The following is a 15,968-nucleotide window of genomic DNA, read 5'->3' as shown; positions in this document are numbered from 1 at the left end:
TGGTTACACACTAGGACGATGGATCGGTCCATAGACAGATCCGCCATCCAAGCAGTTCATTGGTAAGCTACACACACTACTATTCGGCTGCTCGATAGGTCTTGACATCACAAGTGGGCGGGCATTTAAATTTGACCGCAGAGTTGTGATGTCAGTGTACACGGTCTTCAGCAAGTGTATGGGCGGTAGGCGGCTCATCCCTACACACATGCAGATGCGTCATCGGCTGTGCTGCAGGGCCGACACGATATGTCTGTGAATGATGTCGACATACAAACAAATGTGTCCCCAGCGTTAGCTGTAATTGTAAATATAAAGTCTTAGTAATTTGTACTTGGTAGGCTGGGATCATGTCGTGGTTTGCAGATCTGGAGCTCTCTTGATATGGCTTCTTTGTTGCTGCCATTTTTAAATGGATTGCTGAAAGGTTTTAGGTGGATGAAATCTGAAGGTGTCTGGGTGGGAGCTATTCCTGCAGCGTGGAAGCATCTGCCGCTGCTGTAATCCTCGGCCGAGATCTTACCCATCACTTCAATCTCTTTCCCACCAATCATCAAGGTGTGACCTTCATCCAAGTTCTCCAGATCCTTCAGCTTGTATCCAGATCCTGTTAGGAAGACATATTCATTATATATTGTATATTACCTTATAATACCTGTTGGAATAATTATTGATTATAAAACAAGATACAGAATAGAAAGTTTTTGGTGAGATCGTGATTTTAAAGTAATGTTATGTTAAGTAACTAGATATCAGAGTACTAGATATCTCTAATCGGATTCAAAAAGGCACAAGATAAGAGTAGCTTATACACAGAGGAGAGCACCGTCAACAGCAGCACCCATTTGAATCATATGACTAGCGTACAGAAGACCAACTTTCTTCCTCTGCTCTCTTTATTCACCAAGGTTTAATCTGAGCAGGAATGCTCATGGAAGAAGGCAACACCTGAATGACTTGTCTCAAACAGGTAAAGCGGGAAGAAAATAAAACTAAAAAAAAAAAAAAAAAAAAAAAGATTGCTTGACCCAAAACTAAAAAAAAAAAAAAGATAAGAAGATCACACAATTAAAACATTAAGCAGCAAAAGATTTTTTATTTTTGTGAATTAAATAACACAAACACAGAGAGAGCTGTCTTAGAAGGGGAAGTCACTGAAGAAGAATTAAACTCTGCGATTACTCGTTTATCACCTTGTAAAGCCCCGGGGCCAGACGGCTTCACCAGAGTTTACTTTAAGATGCTCAAACGTGAAACTGTACCTACTCTTCTAGAATTGTTCAATACAATTTACAGATCCCAACCTGAATATCAATCTTTTACCAAAGCGTACACTGCGCTTATTCTAAAGCCGGGTAAAGACCCCTTGTCGGTGGACTCCTATAGACCAATTACTCTATTAAATGTAGGATTTAAAAACATTTTCAAAAATATTGGTTAACAGACTACAGCAGATCCTTCCCGAATTGTTAACTTCCCATCAATTGGGTTTTACTCAGGGACGCCACTTAGTAAAAGCAATCCGTACTGTCATTGCTGCGACAATAGCCTCCACTCGGAAGGGAAAAGTTGGACACATGCTTCTCAATCTCGACTCCAAGGCCTTCGACACAGTAGCCTGGCCCCACCTATTTAAAAAGTTGGAGTGTAGAGAGTTCGATGAGAACTTCAAACGTATTCAATATTTTTACACAATGCCCTCTACCTCTCTTTTGGTTAATGGCTCGAGGGGGAACAGTTGGTAAAGCAGCGTGGCACAAATCAAGGGTGCCCTTTATCGCGGCGTCTTTTTAATTTATCCATCGATCCCTTACTTCGTATTCTACAAGCCTGATCTGTATTTAAGGGTAAACAAATTGGTGACATAGAGGTTAAGCTATCTGCATTCGCAGATGATGTGTTACTGTATATAGGTAATCCTAGAATTTCTCGTCCCAAGATCTTAGACTTATTGCGGCAGTTTGGAAGGGTATTAGGATTTGAGGTAAATCTTTCAAAATCAGTGGGCATGTACCCTGACCTGGAGGTAACTCAGCCAACAACTCCCGCTCATGTGGGCTAAATCTCATATTGTTTACCTAGGTATAAAACTTCCTAAATATCCTTCAGAACTATACCGTATAAACATAGGAGAGGCGATCACGGCCATCTCGTCTGAACTGGAAGAGTGGAACCATCTAATGCTCTCTTATAACGGCAGAGCCATCTTTATAAAAATAAACTGAAGAAAAAATCTAGGGACACACACACGTCACTTCCGGTACCAGACAAAGGCGAAAATAAAACATTCTGGAATAAAAGAAAGAAAGCCAGGACTTAGCTCCCCTTTCATGCGCAACCATATCATACCCGTTAGGGGTCTAGACTAGCACTGTTCTCTTCCTCAGAGTAAACTAATTTTGGATCCCCAGACGGAAGGCGGAAGTATTTATTAATAACTTCCGGTCTTGCGTGTATCTAGGTAAAGAGCTTGCCGCCATCTTTAAAAGGGACTACACAAACTCTTGCTTAGTAAATAAATGTAATAAGACTATAAAAGTAATGGCTTTAATCCCATCATTTCTCCTAGCAGCATATATAGTATTGGTGAACATAAAAAAAGTTTGAAGACAAGAACGAGACATATAAAAACAATATATAACATAATTCAGAGAAGGGAACACTGGCAATAAAGGTAATAGATGTAATAAAATCAAATATACTAAAAGAGAAGCAAAAATCTCAAAAAACACTTGAGCTCGAAGTCCACATTGAGCCCACTTGGTGTGAGGGTTTTAAGATCGAAAATATATTTCATTTCTGTTTGTGACAAACAAATCTCATGATCTTTCTTTCTCCATTGACCCTCCACCTGTTTGATGCCAATAATACTTTTTATAAAATCGCTAGAATTATTATGGTGCTCCTTAAAATGGGAAGACAGGGAATGTTTATCGAAACCTCTTAATATTTCTTAAATGTTCTGCCCATCTATCTTTTAATGGTCTGGTAGTCCGCCCCAATATATCGGAGGCCGCACGTGCACTCTTTGAGGTAAATACTATTACATGTAATAAAACCTGGAATCTGGTAATTTCTTCCAGTTTTAGTGGACCTATAATCCTCCTCTTTAGCGGGTTGTTTGGTTTAGTTCCTACACACCAAACAAACTCCACACCGGTGGAAACCCTGGGTTTTAATTCTACCGGTTCTCTTTGGTGGGATTGCACTTTTGACGATCCTATTTTTCAAGTTGGAGGCATTCGTATAAACAAATTTAGGTTTGATTGGAATAACCGGCCTCAAAATCGGATCTCTAATTAACAAATTCCAGAGTTTCCTAATTATTTTTTCCACTTCTTTGTGTTGACCATTGAAAGAGGTAATAAATGGTAATATGAAGTCTTTAGAAATTTCTTTTTGATGCTGTTTTGGTTTCAATAGGTCATCTCTTTCTTGTCTAACCATCTCTTTTATCAGATCGCCAATGTCCGTTTCTGAATACCCTTTAGAGATAAACCTTTTCTTAATCCTCAAAGACCTTTACATCAGAACAATTTCTTCTAATGCGTCTAATCTGGCCTTTCGGCATGTTCTTCAGCCAGACGGGATGGTGCTTACTTTTTATATCTATATATGCATTACAATCCGTCGGTTTACAAAAGTTCTTTGTTTTTAAGACATTTTTCTCTACATAGAAGGTCAAATCCAAGAGATTGACCTCTGTTCTACTGGAATTATAGGTCAAATTCATATTGAAGGTATTATTTTCAAGAACTCTTGAATTCTTCAAGTATGCCCTCCTTACCTTTTCATATGAACCATATATGATTTATATTATTATATATATCCAATGGTCCGGCACTACAATGAAAGTTTTTAAGTGGCCCTCGTGCCCTCCGTGAATGATGAATAGCCAGCAAAAAAGAAAGTACAGCGGTACTGAAGGTCTTGAATTTCAAGACCCACAATGCCGCTGTGCTGTATTTTTTGCTATATATATATATTATATATATATATATATACATATACACACACACACACACACATACAGTCAGGTCCATAAATATTGGGACATTGACAGAATTTTCATATTTTGGCCTCTATTCACCACCACAATGACTTTGAAATGAAACAAACAAGATGTGCTTTAACTGCTGACTTTCAGATTTAATTTGAGGGTAATCACATCCTAATCAGGTGAACGGTGTAGGAATTACAACGGTTTCTATATGTGCCTCCTACTTTTTAAGGGGCCAAAAGTAATGGGACAAACTAAACAATCCTAAAACTAACTTTCACTTTTTAATACTTTGTTGCAAATCCTTTGCAGGCAATTACAGCCTGAAGTCTGGAACGCATAGACATCACCAGACGCTGGGTTTCATCCCTGGTGATGCTCTGCCAGGCCTCTACTGCAAATGTCTTCAGTTCCTGCTTGTTCTTGGGGCATTTTCCCTTCAGTTTTGTCTTCATCAAGTGAAATGCATGCTCAATCGGATTCAGGTCAGGGGATTGACTTGGCCATTGCATAACATTCCACTTTTTAGCCTTAAAAAACTCTTTGGTTGCTTTTGCAGTATGCTTCGGGTCATTGTCCATCTGCACTGTGAAGCGCCGTCCAATGAGTTCTGAAGCATTTGACTGAATATGAGCTTATAATATTGCCTGTAACACTTCAGAATTCACATCCTCAATAAATACAAGGGAACCAGTTCCATTGGCAGCCATACATGCCCATGCCATGACACTACCGCCACGATGCTTCAATGATGAGGTGGTAGGTTTTGGATCATGAGCAGTTCCTTTCCTTCTCCATACTCTTCTCTTCCCATCACTCTGGTACAAGTTGATCTTTGTCTCATCTGTCCATAGGATGTTGTTCCAGAAATGTAATGGCTTTTTTAGATGTTGTTTGGCAAACTCTAATCTGGTCTTCCTGTTTTTGTGGCTCACCATTGGTTTGCATCTTGTGGTGAACCCTCTATATTCACTCTTGTGAAGTCTTCTCTTGATTGTTGACTTTGACACATATACATCTACCTCCTGGAGAGTGTTCTTGATTTGGCCAACTGTTGTGAAGGGGTTTTTCTTCACCAGGTAAATAATTATTTTGTCATCCACCACAGTTGTTTTCCGTGGTCTTCCGCGTCTTTTGGTGTTGCTGAGCTCTCCGGTGCGTTCTTTCTTTTTAAGAATGTTCCAAACAGTTGATTTGGCCACACCTAATGTTTTTGCTATCTCTCTGATGGGTTTGTTTTGATTTTTCAGCCTAATGATGGTTTGCTTCACTGATAGTGACAGCTCTTTTGGATCTCATATTGAGAGTTGACCAGCAACTGATTCCAAATGCAAATGTCACACCTAGAATCAACTCCAGACCTTTTACCTGCTGAATTGATAATGAAATAACGAGGGAATAGCCCACACCTGTCCATGAAATAGCTTTTGAGCTGATAGTCCCATTACTTTTGGCCCCTTAAAAAGTGGGAGGCACATATTGAAACTGTTGTAATTCCTACACCGTTCACCCGATTTGGATGTAATTACCCTCAAATTAAATCTGAAAGTCTGCAGTTAAAGCACATCTTGTTTGTTTCATTTCAAAACCATTGTGGTGGTGAATAGAGGCCAAAATCTGAAAATTCTGTCAATGTCCCAATATTCATGGACCTGACTGTGTATATGTATGTATGTGTATGTGTATATATATATATATATATATATATATATATATATATATATACATATACACACACACACACACACATACATACACACACAGAGCCAATCAAAGTTTGGACACACCTTCTCATTCAATGGTTTTCGTTTATTTATATTATTTTCAACATAGTAGATTAATACTGAAGACATCAAAACTATGAAAGAACACATATGGAATTATTTTGTAAACAAAAAAAGTGTTAAACAAATCAAAATATGTTTTATATTTTAGATTCATCAAAGTAGCCCCCTTTTGCTTGGATGACAGCTTTGCACACTCTTGGCATTCTCTCAATCAGCTGCATGGAGTCTCCTGGAATGGTTTTGGATTAACAGGTGTGCCTTGTCAAGAGTCAGTCTGTGGAATTACTTGCCTTCCTAATGTGTGTGAGACCATCAGTTGTGTTGTGCAGAGGTATGGTCAGTACACAGTGGACACCACTATTTGACTACTGTTGTAATCCATATTATGGCACCAACCACTCAACTCAGTAAAGAGAAATGACAGTCCATCATTACTTTAAGACATGAGGGTCAGTCGATACAGAAAATTTCAAGAACTTTGAATGTATCCTCAAGTGTAGTTGCAAAAACCATCAAACGCTATGATGAAACTGGCTCTCATGAGGACCACCCCAGGAAAGGAAGACCATCAGAGTTACCAGCCTCAGAAACCGCTACTTAACAGCACCTCAGATTAGAGACCACATAAAGACTTCATAGAGTTCAAGTAGCAGACAAATCTCAACATTAACTGTTCAGAGGAGACTGCGTGAATCAGGATCAGGCCTTCATGGTCGAATTGCTGCGAAGAAGCCACTACTGAGGATGAACAAAAAGAAGAGAATTGTTTGGGCCAAGAAACACAAGGAATGGACATTAGACCAGTGGAAATCTGTACTTTGGTCTGATGAGTCCAAATTTGAGATTTTTGGTTCCAACCGCCGTGACTTTGTGAAACGCAGAAAAGGTGAGAGGATGGTTTCTGCATGTGTGGTTCCCACTGTGACGCATGGAGGAGGAGGTGTGATGGTGTAAGGATGCTTTGCTGGTGACACTGTTGGTGATTTATTCAAAATTCAAGGCACACTTAACCAGCATGGCTACCACAGCATTCTGCAGCACCATGCCATCTCATCTGGTTTGCGCTTACTGGGACCATCATTTGTTTTTTTTTTAACAAGACAATGACCCCAAACACACCTCCAGGCTATGTAAGGGCTACTTGACCAAGAAGGAAAGTGATGGAGTGCTGCGTCAGATGACCTGGCCTCCACAATCACCCGACCTAAACCCAATTAAGCTGGTTTGGGATGAGTTGGACCGCAGAGTGAAGGAAAAGCAGCCAACAAGTGCTCAGCACCTCTGGGAACTCCTTCAAGAGTGGTGGAAAACCATTCCAGGAGACTACCTCATGAAGCTGATAGATAGATATATATATATATATATCTTTACCAGTGGCTTATATTGTCCCGATAGAGGTTATTGTTCCAAATAGTTGTAAGCTCCCAAAAACCCATGATAGGTTGGCATAAAAGGGTGCAAATTGGGTACCCATGGTAGTTTTTTTTTAGAGAGAATATTTGCCTAGATACCAGAAAAAAATATTTCTAAGATAAATTCAAATCCCTCCAATAGGAGTTGGATTTTATCTTCTTGCATCCCCCCTTCTGTGAGGAAATAATTTACAGCTTCTATACCCTTAGTGTGTTCTATGACAGGCTGGGGCATGTAGGGGAGGGAAGAAATTAGAAATTTGCCCGCCACCAATTAATATAGATAATTTGGATAATAACCTTTGTAATCACATACTAACTAAAGAAGACTCAGTTCTACGGAAGGGACTCAAATTTGCACCAAGCAACAAACTGAATAAGTTTGAGACATATTTGGATCCATAGAAATTTGTGAGGAAGGTTGTAGCAGCAGAGAGACTTTTAAACCGAAGTCCACTTTAATCCAGTTTTTAACCGTGGTTTTATTGAAAGTTTTCAAAAAGCGATCAGTTCCGGGACAAATTCCATCACAGCCAATTTCTCACACTTTTTGGACCATTATTTACAACCAGAGGTCCTAAAGTTAAAATCATATATTAAGGATACCACAGATATCCTAAATAAAACAAATGGATTAAAATGGGAAGTAACCGCAGACGTGAGTAGTTTGTACTAGATCATAGAACACACCAAGAGTATAGAAGCAGTGAATTATTTCCTCACTGAACGGGGGATGCAAGAAGATAAAACCCAACTCCTATTGGAGGGAATCGAATTTATCTTAGAAAATATTTTTTTTCTGGTATCTAGGTAAAATATCTCCAAAAAAGAGGGTCTGCCATAGGTACCAGTTTTGCACCCTCTTATGCCAACCTATTTATGGGTTTTTGGGAGCTTACAACTATTTGGAACAATAACCTCTATTGGGCCAATATAATACACTGGTACAGATATCTAGATGATATCTGGTTCATTTGGAAAGGTAACAAGGACACACTTGAAGAATTCAAAAGAGTTCTTAAAAATAATACCTTCAAAATAAAATTTGTCCTATAATTCCAGTAGAACAGAGGTCAATTTCTTGGATTTGACCTTCTGTGTAGATGAAAATGTCTTAAAAACAAAGAACCAAACTGTCTCTGGGGCAGAGGCAGTTTCTGCGCACACGTGGTATCTGCGGAGAGCCAGAGTAGTGATCAGAGCTGCACTGCCTGTGAGGATCCCCAGTGACAGATTGGCCCTTGCCGAGAGCTGACAGAGCTTCCTGCAGAGTCTGACAATTGGAGCGGTCAGCATCAGAGAGCCTGCTATTGCTGCAGAGGGAAACAATCCAGGAAGACGACATTTGTTTTGCTGGTTGATGTGGTAAACGAAGCACGCCGAACCCCGGCCACTTCGAGGGCATGACAGCTGCCAGGAGATCAGGTAGGAGCAGGGACAGTTAGCAAGAGACTCCCTGTGTCTCCAACATCGAGCTAAAGGCACTACCCTCCACGGCTTTATTCAATCTGCCTACTCCGCCGCCCGGGTCCCACCAATTGATTCTAAAGAGCTATAAACATTCTATGTTTTGTTATTTCATTACATTAATTTGAAATCATTTTTGCGTTTCAGCATTGCACACACAATTATAACCACAAGTGCTCCTTATATACTTACCCTTTCCACAGATTCAACTTTATAACCACGCGGCAGTGCTGAGATATCTGCATGATTGGCTCTCTAACAGTGAAATATACCAAACACTACATTGGAGAGACAGTTTCTTTCAGAAGGTAACGATCACTCTCCATCGTTTCGAAGCGGAGATTGTTCAGGAGATCAGAGAGAACCCTTTGCTCTGGTCAGTATATCACTCGTGGCACTTACGGAAACATAAAGCTAGTTTAAATGCATACAAGTCTTTATTCTTGACCTTTCTGGGTAATGATGCGTTCCAACATGAGGAGGCGGCTTTTCCCTTCACAATTTTATAGCGGGAGAGGCTCAGAAATACTGGCGGAGTAGTGGACTTTTCAACTAAAAAGCCAAAACCTTTTGTAGAGGCGAAACAAACCATTCCTATCCTTCAATGTTTTCCATTAGCATACTTTCAACACTATGCCAACTTAGTAATTGGAGGGTTTTCAGAGCTAGACTAGTCGAATACGCTGGATTGCCTGTTGGGGTCGCCACCTGCCGCCAGAAAAGCCATATCTGCACATTATTCTTTCCTGCAATCTTTGATGGACCACTCTACTACTCTGTCGGGAGTGTGACAGTGGCTCATGGACTTTCCATCACTTAGCTGCCCTATATTACTTAAAAAATTAAATTTCTTCATGTCGTCTACTTCCCTAAATACAATACCAAGAAATGTTCTTAAATGTATTTCATAGAGCATATTATTCACCCCATAGGTAATACCTGACAGGCATGTCCACTTCCCATGAGTGTCGTCATCGTTGCCATGCTCCAGAAGCAGATATTTTTCACAGTTTTTGGGCATGTCCTTTGATAAGACGATTCTGGTTCTAAGTTAGAAATTTCTCAATGGAACATTTAGTGAATTATTTACAGTCTACTGCGGAATGGGTGATATGTGGAATTATCCCAGAAAGCCAGAGGGTCTCCAGAGGTTGTAGAAAGTTTTTGCTGGCAATTAGTGCAGCAACTCGCAAGTTTATTTTGCAAGCATAGATCCTTCCCCTCCCGCCTTCTTTACATTTTAAGGGGAAGATACACCATATTTTTCAAATGGACTGGTTGGTGATGACCTTAGACGAAGAAAAATTGGTATAAAAATTTTTTGAGTCCTGGGAAAGTTATATTTCTATTCTCCCAGCAGATTTTCGGGGTCGAATTAGACATTCCCTTAAAAATACAGAAGTGTAAAAAAACCAGACTGTTGTTGGGTGATCCTCCCATAATTCTAGATAGTTAGTCCCTTGATACCTCATCTTTCGGTTTGGGCCTTTGGCTCCTCCCATCTCCGACAAGGGCCCTATTGGGATATGGACTTAAAGCTGTTATTGTATTTGCCATGTACTTACTAGTGGATCTGGGCATATTATCCATATGGATGACTACATTTATGTACATTACTGTATATGATTACGAACATGTATATGTTTTTCCATTTTTCTCCTGTATATTTGACATATCATGCTCGATGTTTGTAAGTTGATGTGAAGCTCAAAAAAAAAAAAAGTGATCAAAAACAAAAAAATTCAACAACAGATTTTGGTGGAGATCTACTTTGAAAAGTAAGCACAGGCTATCTATAAGGATGGTTTGCAATTCTGCGTATGCTCAGTAAAATAAATAACCATACAGATGTGTCCTCATACATTACTGCCGCAGTACCGCCAAACAACCCATGACTGTACACCAGGTCCCATGCGACTAGGGTCTTTTTCACTCGAATATGCGTCTTATCGCAGTGAGATGTGACAACATTTAATGAGACTGCAGTGATCAATTTGATATGCGGAACTTGTATATATGTGTGCGACGGAGTCTGAATCTGTATATGAAGTGCTATGTTGTAACGGCCGCAGCTTTTTTCACACCAAGTTCCGTTGTACAGATTCAGACTCAGTTGCACAAAGATATTCAAGTGTCGCGTTGCAAATAAGACGAACATTTGATAGAAAAAGATGCAACAGTCGGTGCAGCTCACTCGCACCAGGCATCTCGTGCCGCATGGCGTATTGAGGCTGGGTGTATGAGGACACATCTGTAATTTAATCTTCCAAAGTACACATTTCCTTTCTATATTTCTATGTCTTATTACAATGCATTGCATCATTATATATCTTCATTAGAACACCCTAATGGTTTATGAAGCTGAGAGGAATAAAAGCAGTACAGAATAGCTCTACTTGCGGATGAAAATAAATAGAAAAAAAATCTGCGTTTGGTTGTTAACATTACATGGTATTTACAAGCAAGCATTCATTCAGTTTATATTTTGGCCACTGGGTGGCACTGTGATTTTGTGGGCTACAGTATATGTTATTTCCACTGACTCCTGTATTTGGTGAAAAATATGTCCCTTTGTTATTTTTTGAAACATTGGTAATCAAAAGTCTCAGGCTTAGATTTACAAACTATTACAATAGTGAGTGAAACGATAATTATAAAAAAAAATTATAATAAAAAAAACAGAAAAACTAAAAAGTTAAGAAACTGATAATATTGACCTCACCTCTTCCTATATCTTTGCCTTCCATGTCCTTTAATGTCACAGATCTCCCCCTTGTAATAAGTACAGCATCTCCTTCCCATTTCTTGTGCTTCTTCTTAGATGCCTTACACCAAACCACACCGAAATATGTCACGTGACAGCTTGCCCCTTCCTCCTCATTTCTAGGCTGTGTATCTTGATTTATTACATGCAAAGGAGCTGCAAAAACACAGACATTATTTCATCAGTAATTAAACAAGATAAGGGGTCACTGAAAGATAAACAAATGACCCAGGGAGAGACTGAAGCTAGTTTGCATATGTAAAGTACTATAAATGAATGCTAAGTGTTTGCTTTAGAAAACCAAGTTGTTATCCTGTTGTTGGTGTATGGGATGGAGGTGTGAAAATGTTCTATAGGGGGGGAAAAAGAAAAAAACAGGCAAACATGCTATATAGAGAAGATCTTTTTTTAACTAATCTCGTGGAAAATACTGTTGGTTATGAGATTTCCCATTATTCTGAATTTACTGAGTATGTTGCATGACAAGAATGGACAAGGTGCCGTTTAGAGAACATTAATCCCTATTCAAAACCGACCTTCAATGCACACAATTATTTTAAGAAAATGGATGAAGGAACATAATCGAAACAAAGGAGTTTATGCAGCGCCCTTCACGGTGCATCCATTCCCTGTAATATTCTTTTACAGTCAGGTGCATAAATATTGGGACATGGACAGAATTTTCATATTTTGGCCTCTATTCACCACCACAATGGCTTTGAAATAAAACAAACAAGATGTGCTTTAACTGCAGACTTTCAGATTTCATTTGAGGGTAATTACATCCAAATCAGGTGAACGGTGTAGGAATTACAGCGGTTTCTATATGTGCCTCCCACTTTTTAAGGGGCCAAAAGTAATGGGACAAACTAAACAATCCTAAATCTAACTTTCACTTTTTAATACTTTGTTGCAAATCCTTTGCAGGCAATTACAGCCTGAAGTCTGGAACGCATAGACATCACCAGACCCTGGGTTTCATCCCTGGTGATGCTCTGCCAGGCCTCTACTGCAAATGTTTTCAGTTCCTGCTTGTTCTTGGGGCATTTTCCCTTCAGTTTTGTCTTCATCAAGTAAAATGCATGCTCAATCGGATTCAGGTCAGGGGATGGACTTGCCATTGCATAACATTCCACTTTTTAGCCTTAAAAAACTCTTTGGTTGCTTTTGCAGTATGCTTCGGGTCATTGTCCATCTGCACTGTGCAGCGCCGTCCAATGAGTTCTGAAGCATTTGACTGAATATGAGCATATAATATTGCCCGAAACACTTCAGAATTCATTCTGCTGCTTTTGTCAGCAGTCACATCATCAATACATACAAGGGAACCAGTTCCATTGGCAGTCATACATGCCCACGCCATGACACAACCATCACCATGCTTCACTGATGAGGTGGTATGTTTTGGATCATGAGCAGTTCCTTTCCTTCTCCATACTATTCTCTTCCCATCACTCTGGTACAAGTAGATCTTTGTCTCATCTGTCCATAGGATGTTGTTCCAGAACTGTAATGGCTTTTTTAGATGTTGTTTGGCAAACTCTAATCTGGTCTTCCTGTTTTTGAGGCTCACCCTCTATATTCACTCTTGTGGAGTCTTCTCTTGATTGTTGACTTTGACACATATACACCTACCTCCTGGAGAGTGTTCTTGATTTGGCCAACTGTTGTGAAGGGGTTTTTCTTCACCAGGGAAATAATTCTCGTCATCCACCACAGTTGTTTTCCGTGGTCTTCCGGGTCTTTTGGTGTTTGCTGAGCTCTCCGGTGCGTTCTTTCTTTTTAAGAATGTTCCAAACAGTTGATTTGGCCACACCTAATGTTTTTGCTATCTCTCTGATGGGTTTGTTTTGATTTTTCAGCCTAATGATGGCTTGCTTCACTGATAGTGACAGCACTTTGGATCTCATATTGAGTCGACAGCAACTGATTCCAAATGCAAATGTCACACCTAGAATCAACTCCAGACCTTTTACCTGCTTAATTGATAATGAAATAACGAGGGAATAGCCCACACCTGTCCATGAAATAGCTTTTGAGTTGATAGTCCCATTACTTTTGGCCCCTGGGTCTGGTGATGTCTATGCGTTCCAGACTTCAGGCTGTAATTGCCTGCAAAGGATTTGCAACAAAGTATTAAAAAGTGAAAGTTAGATTTAGGATTGTTTAGTTTGTCCCATTACTTTTGGCCCCTTAAAAAGTGGGAGGCACATATAGAAACCGTTGTAATTCCTACACCGTTCACCTGATTTGGATGTAATTACCCTCAAATTAAATCTGAAAGTATGCAGTTAAAGCACATCTTGTTTGTTTCATTTCAAAGCCATTGTGGTGGTGAATAGAGGCCAAAATATGAAAATTCTGTCAATGTCCCAATATTTATGCACCTGACTGTAAGATGTCTGGATGAGGAGGAGTTATGATCCCTATGCTGGACTCCACCCATGGGCCCCGATTCAGAGCTGCTCGCTGCTAGCGCCCGCTCGCTCTGAATGTGGACGTGTTTTTTTGTTTTGTTTTTTTGGTCTCCGGCCGCGCGCAAAGCTGTGGATGGCCACCAACAGCTTGTGCGAGCGGGCTGGAGACCGTTGGCTGAAATACCACCTGGATAGTTTTGCTTTCAAACCTGTCAGATCCACCCAACCGTGATTAGCCAACTTTAGACTGTGAATGGAGATCACCTCCATATATTGTGTAGTGTATAGAGGTGCTCCAACTATTGGGCAGTCGTCTCTTCCTCTGTCCCTGTTGGCTGGTCGGCTGTGTGATCAATCTTGCAGTGTATGGCCAGCATTACAGCAGTTAAATAACATTTAATGGCAGTGAGTGGAGCGGGAAGTTTAAGTGGAAAGACCTATAAACAAGCTGCAATACCTTTGTTGTTATGAATGAAGAATTGAAAATTCACATACGATTCATCGAAATTGGATGACGGGACAGAGGACAGTAGAACATGCTGCACTTTGCCTTGTCTTTTTTTCTATCTTAAACCTATGCTGGCCATACACTAGTACGACCAGCATAAGATAAAATTCATCTTACTATTTCCCTTGAACTCCCCAGCAGCTCCCTGGCAGTCCCGGCCACACGATTGACACACGATGTACATACGATCTCACAATACGATGCATCGTGCGTCCGACCGGCGTCATTTGATTTAAAAAAAAAGACTGATGCACACACAGGGAGATCCGTGATGCATGCATCTGTCTTTAATAAAATAAACACAGATGCAAGGATGGTTCAGTGAGAACCATCCGTGCATCTGTGAAAAAAAAAAAAAAAAAAGTTTTAAACCCCCGCCCCTAAAGAGCAACTAGCCCTGGGCTTTTAGTGACCCAGAACTGGTTGTGCAACATACGGGGGACAAACGACGTAGGGGTCCCCCGTATGTAAGCATAACCAGCACCGGGCTAGTCAGAACCAGCCCTGGTTGCCAAAATGAAACAAGAGGGTTTCTTTCCAGCTCTCACCACCAAATAATCAATACTCAATATATAAATAGCATGCAGAAGTATAAAATATCTCTGACACAAATATAGTTTATAAAATGGGTTTTATTTGAAGAAACATATTACTTCAGTAAATGGGGTAAAGACGGAATCTCTGACACTATCATATAAATATCAAGAAGGATTAAGTGCTAAAAAATTCATAATATTATGTCCTAATACCGGTATACTTAAAACAACATGGAAGGACAAAACAAAAAAGGACAACAGGAATATTGTATTCCAAATAGGATCCGTGCAAATGATATGCGCTAAAGCAGCGACTTATTATACTGGCACTTGAGAAAATATTGCAAAGTATATAGAATAGGTGCAGTCAATAGGCCTTGTGATTCTCCGCAGTCTTCAGGTTAGGTTCAAAGAAATGTTCTAAATAGATGCTCTTGTATATATCTACAGTGAGGATCTCCCGTAATTAAGGGTGAAAGATACAATCCGTTCTCCCTTGATTGAGGGTACAACATACAATCCGTTTCTGAATGTAAGAGCTTACCTCCTTTTGGGAGCTGGATGGAATAGGTGGATGATCATCCTCTACACCACTTCTTGGCGATCCAAAATAAGAGTAAAAAGGTGTCTGCCGGGAGACTTTAGAGCGCTGTTCTAAGGTGAACTGCCCGATCAGAGTCCCATTGATGAACTCCGCACTGACGCGTTTCGCCTGTAGCCAGGCTTCATCAGGATACAGAGTCACTGTTGCTTCTTCTCTTTTATCCTCGTTGAAACGATGGGTCATAATTGTTTGTAGTTGCGGGCATCACTTCCGCAACTACAAAATACGGGGGACAAACGTTGTAGGGGGTCCCCCGTATTCTGCGCAACCAGCACTGGGCTCTGATGCAGTCCTGGTTCTGGAAATACAGGGGGAAAAAATGTGTAGGGTCACCATGTATTTTCCAGAACCAGCACTGGACTTTTTCTAGCGGGGGGCTGATGCCACAACCAGGGAAGCCCTTTCACCGGGCCCCCCCAGGCGAAGCATCAACCCTGACTGCGTCAGCCCAGGCCGGGGATCTCAATAAAGGG

At 40.3% G+C, this 15,968-nt stretch overlaps 1 protein-coding gene across 4 annotated transcripts in view; it reads right to left on the bottom strand.

Annotated features, from left to right (window-relative positions):
• The window catches only part of RAD54B (RAD54 homolog B), a 98,147-nt gene that overhangs the window by 39,892 nt on the left and 42,287 nt on the right, over positions 1-15,968 (bottom strand). For 3 of the 4 annotated variants that reach the window (XM_088471365.1, XM_088471368.1, XM_088471366.1), the window contains exons 4-5: positions 11,389-11,586; positions 335-607 (exon numbers count right to left, since the gene is read on the bottom strand). In XM_088471365.1, the coding sequence (XP_088327491.1) occupies positions 335-607; positions 11,389-11,586 (471 nt within the window). The remainder of the gene's footprint in view (positions 1-334; positions 608-11,388; positions 11,587-15,968) is intronic. The other variant, XM_088471369.1, reaches the window with a different exon arrangement.

Source organism: Taudactylus pleione, unplaced genomic scaffold (genome assembly GCF_031769625.1).
Source record: "Taudactylus pleione unplaced genomic scaffold, aTauple2 ptg000114l, whole genome shotgun sequence".
NCBI classification, from domain to species: domain Eukaryota; kingdom Metazoa; phylum Chordata; class Amphibia; order Anura; family Myobatrachidae; genus Taudactylus; species Taudactylus pleione.
The sequence above is the reverse complement of the archived record's forward strand: the minus strand, read 5'-3'. Positions and strand labels throughout refer to the sequence as shown.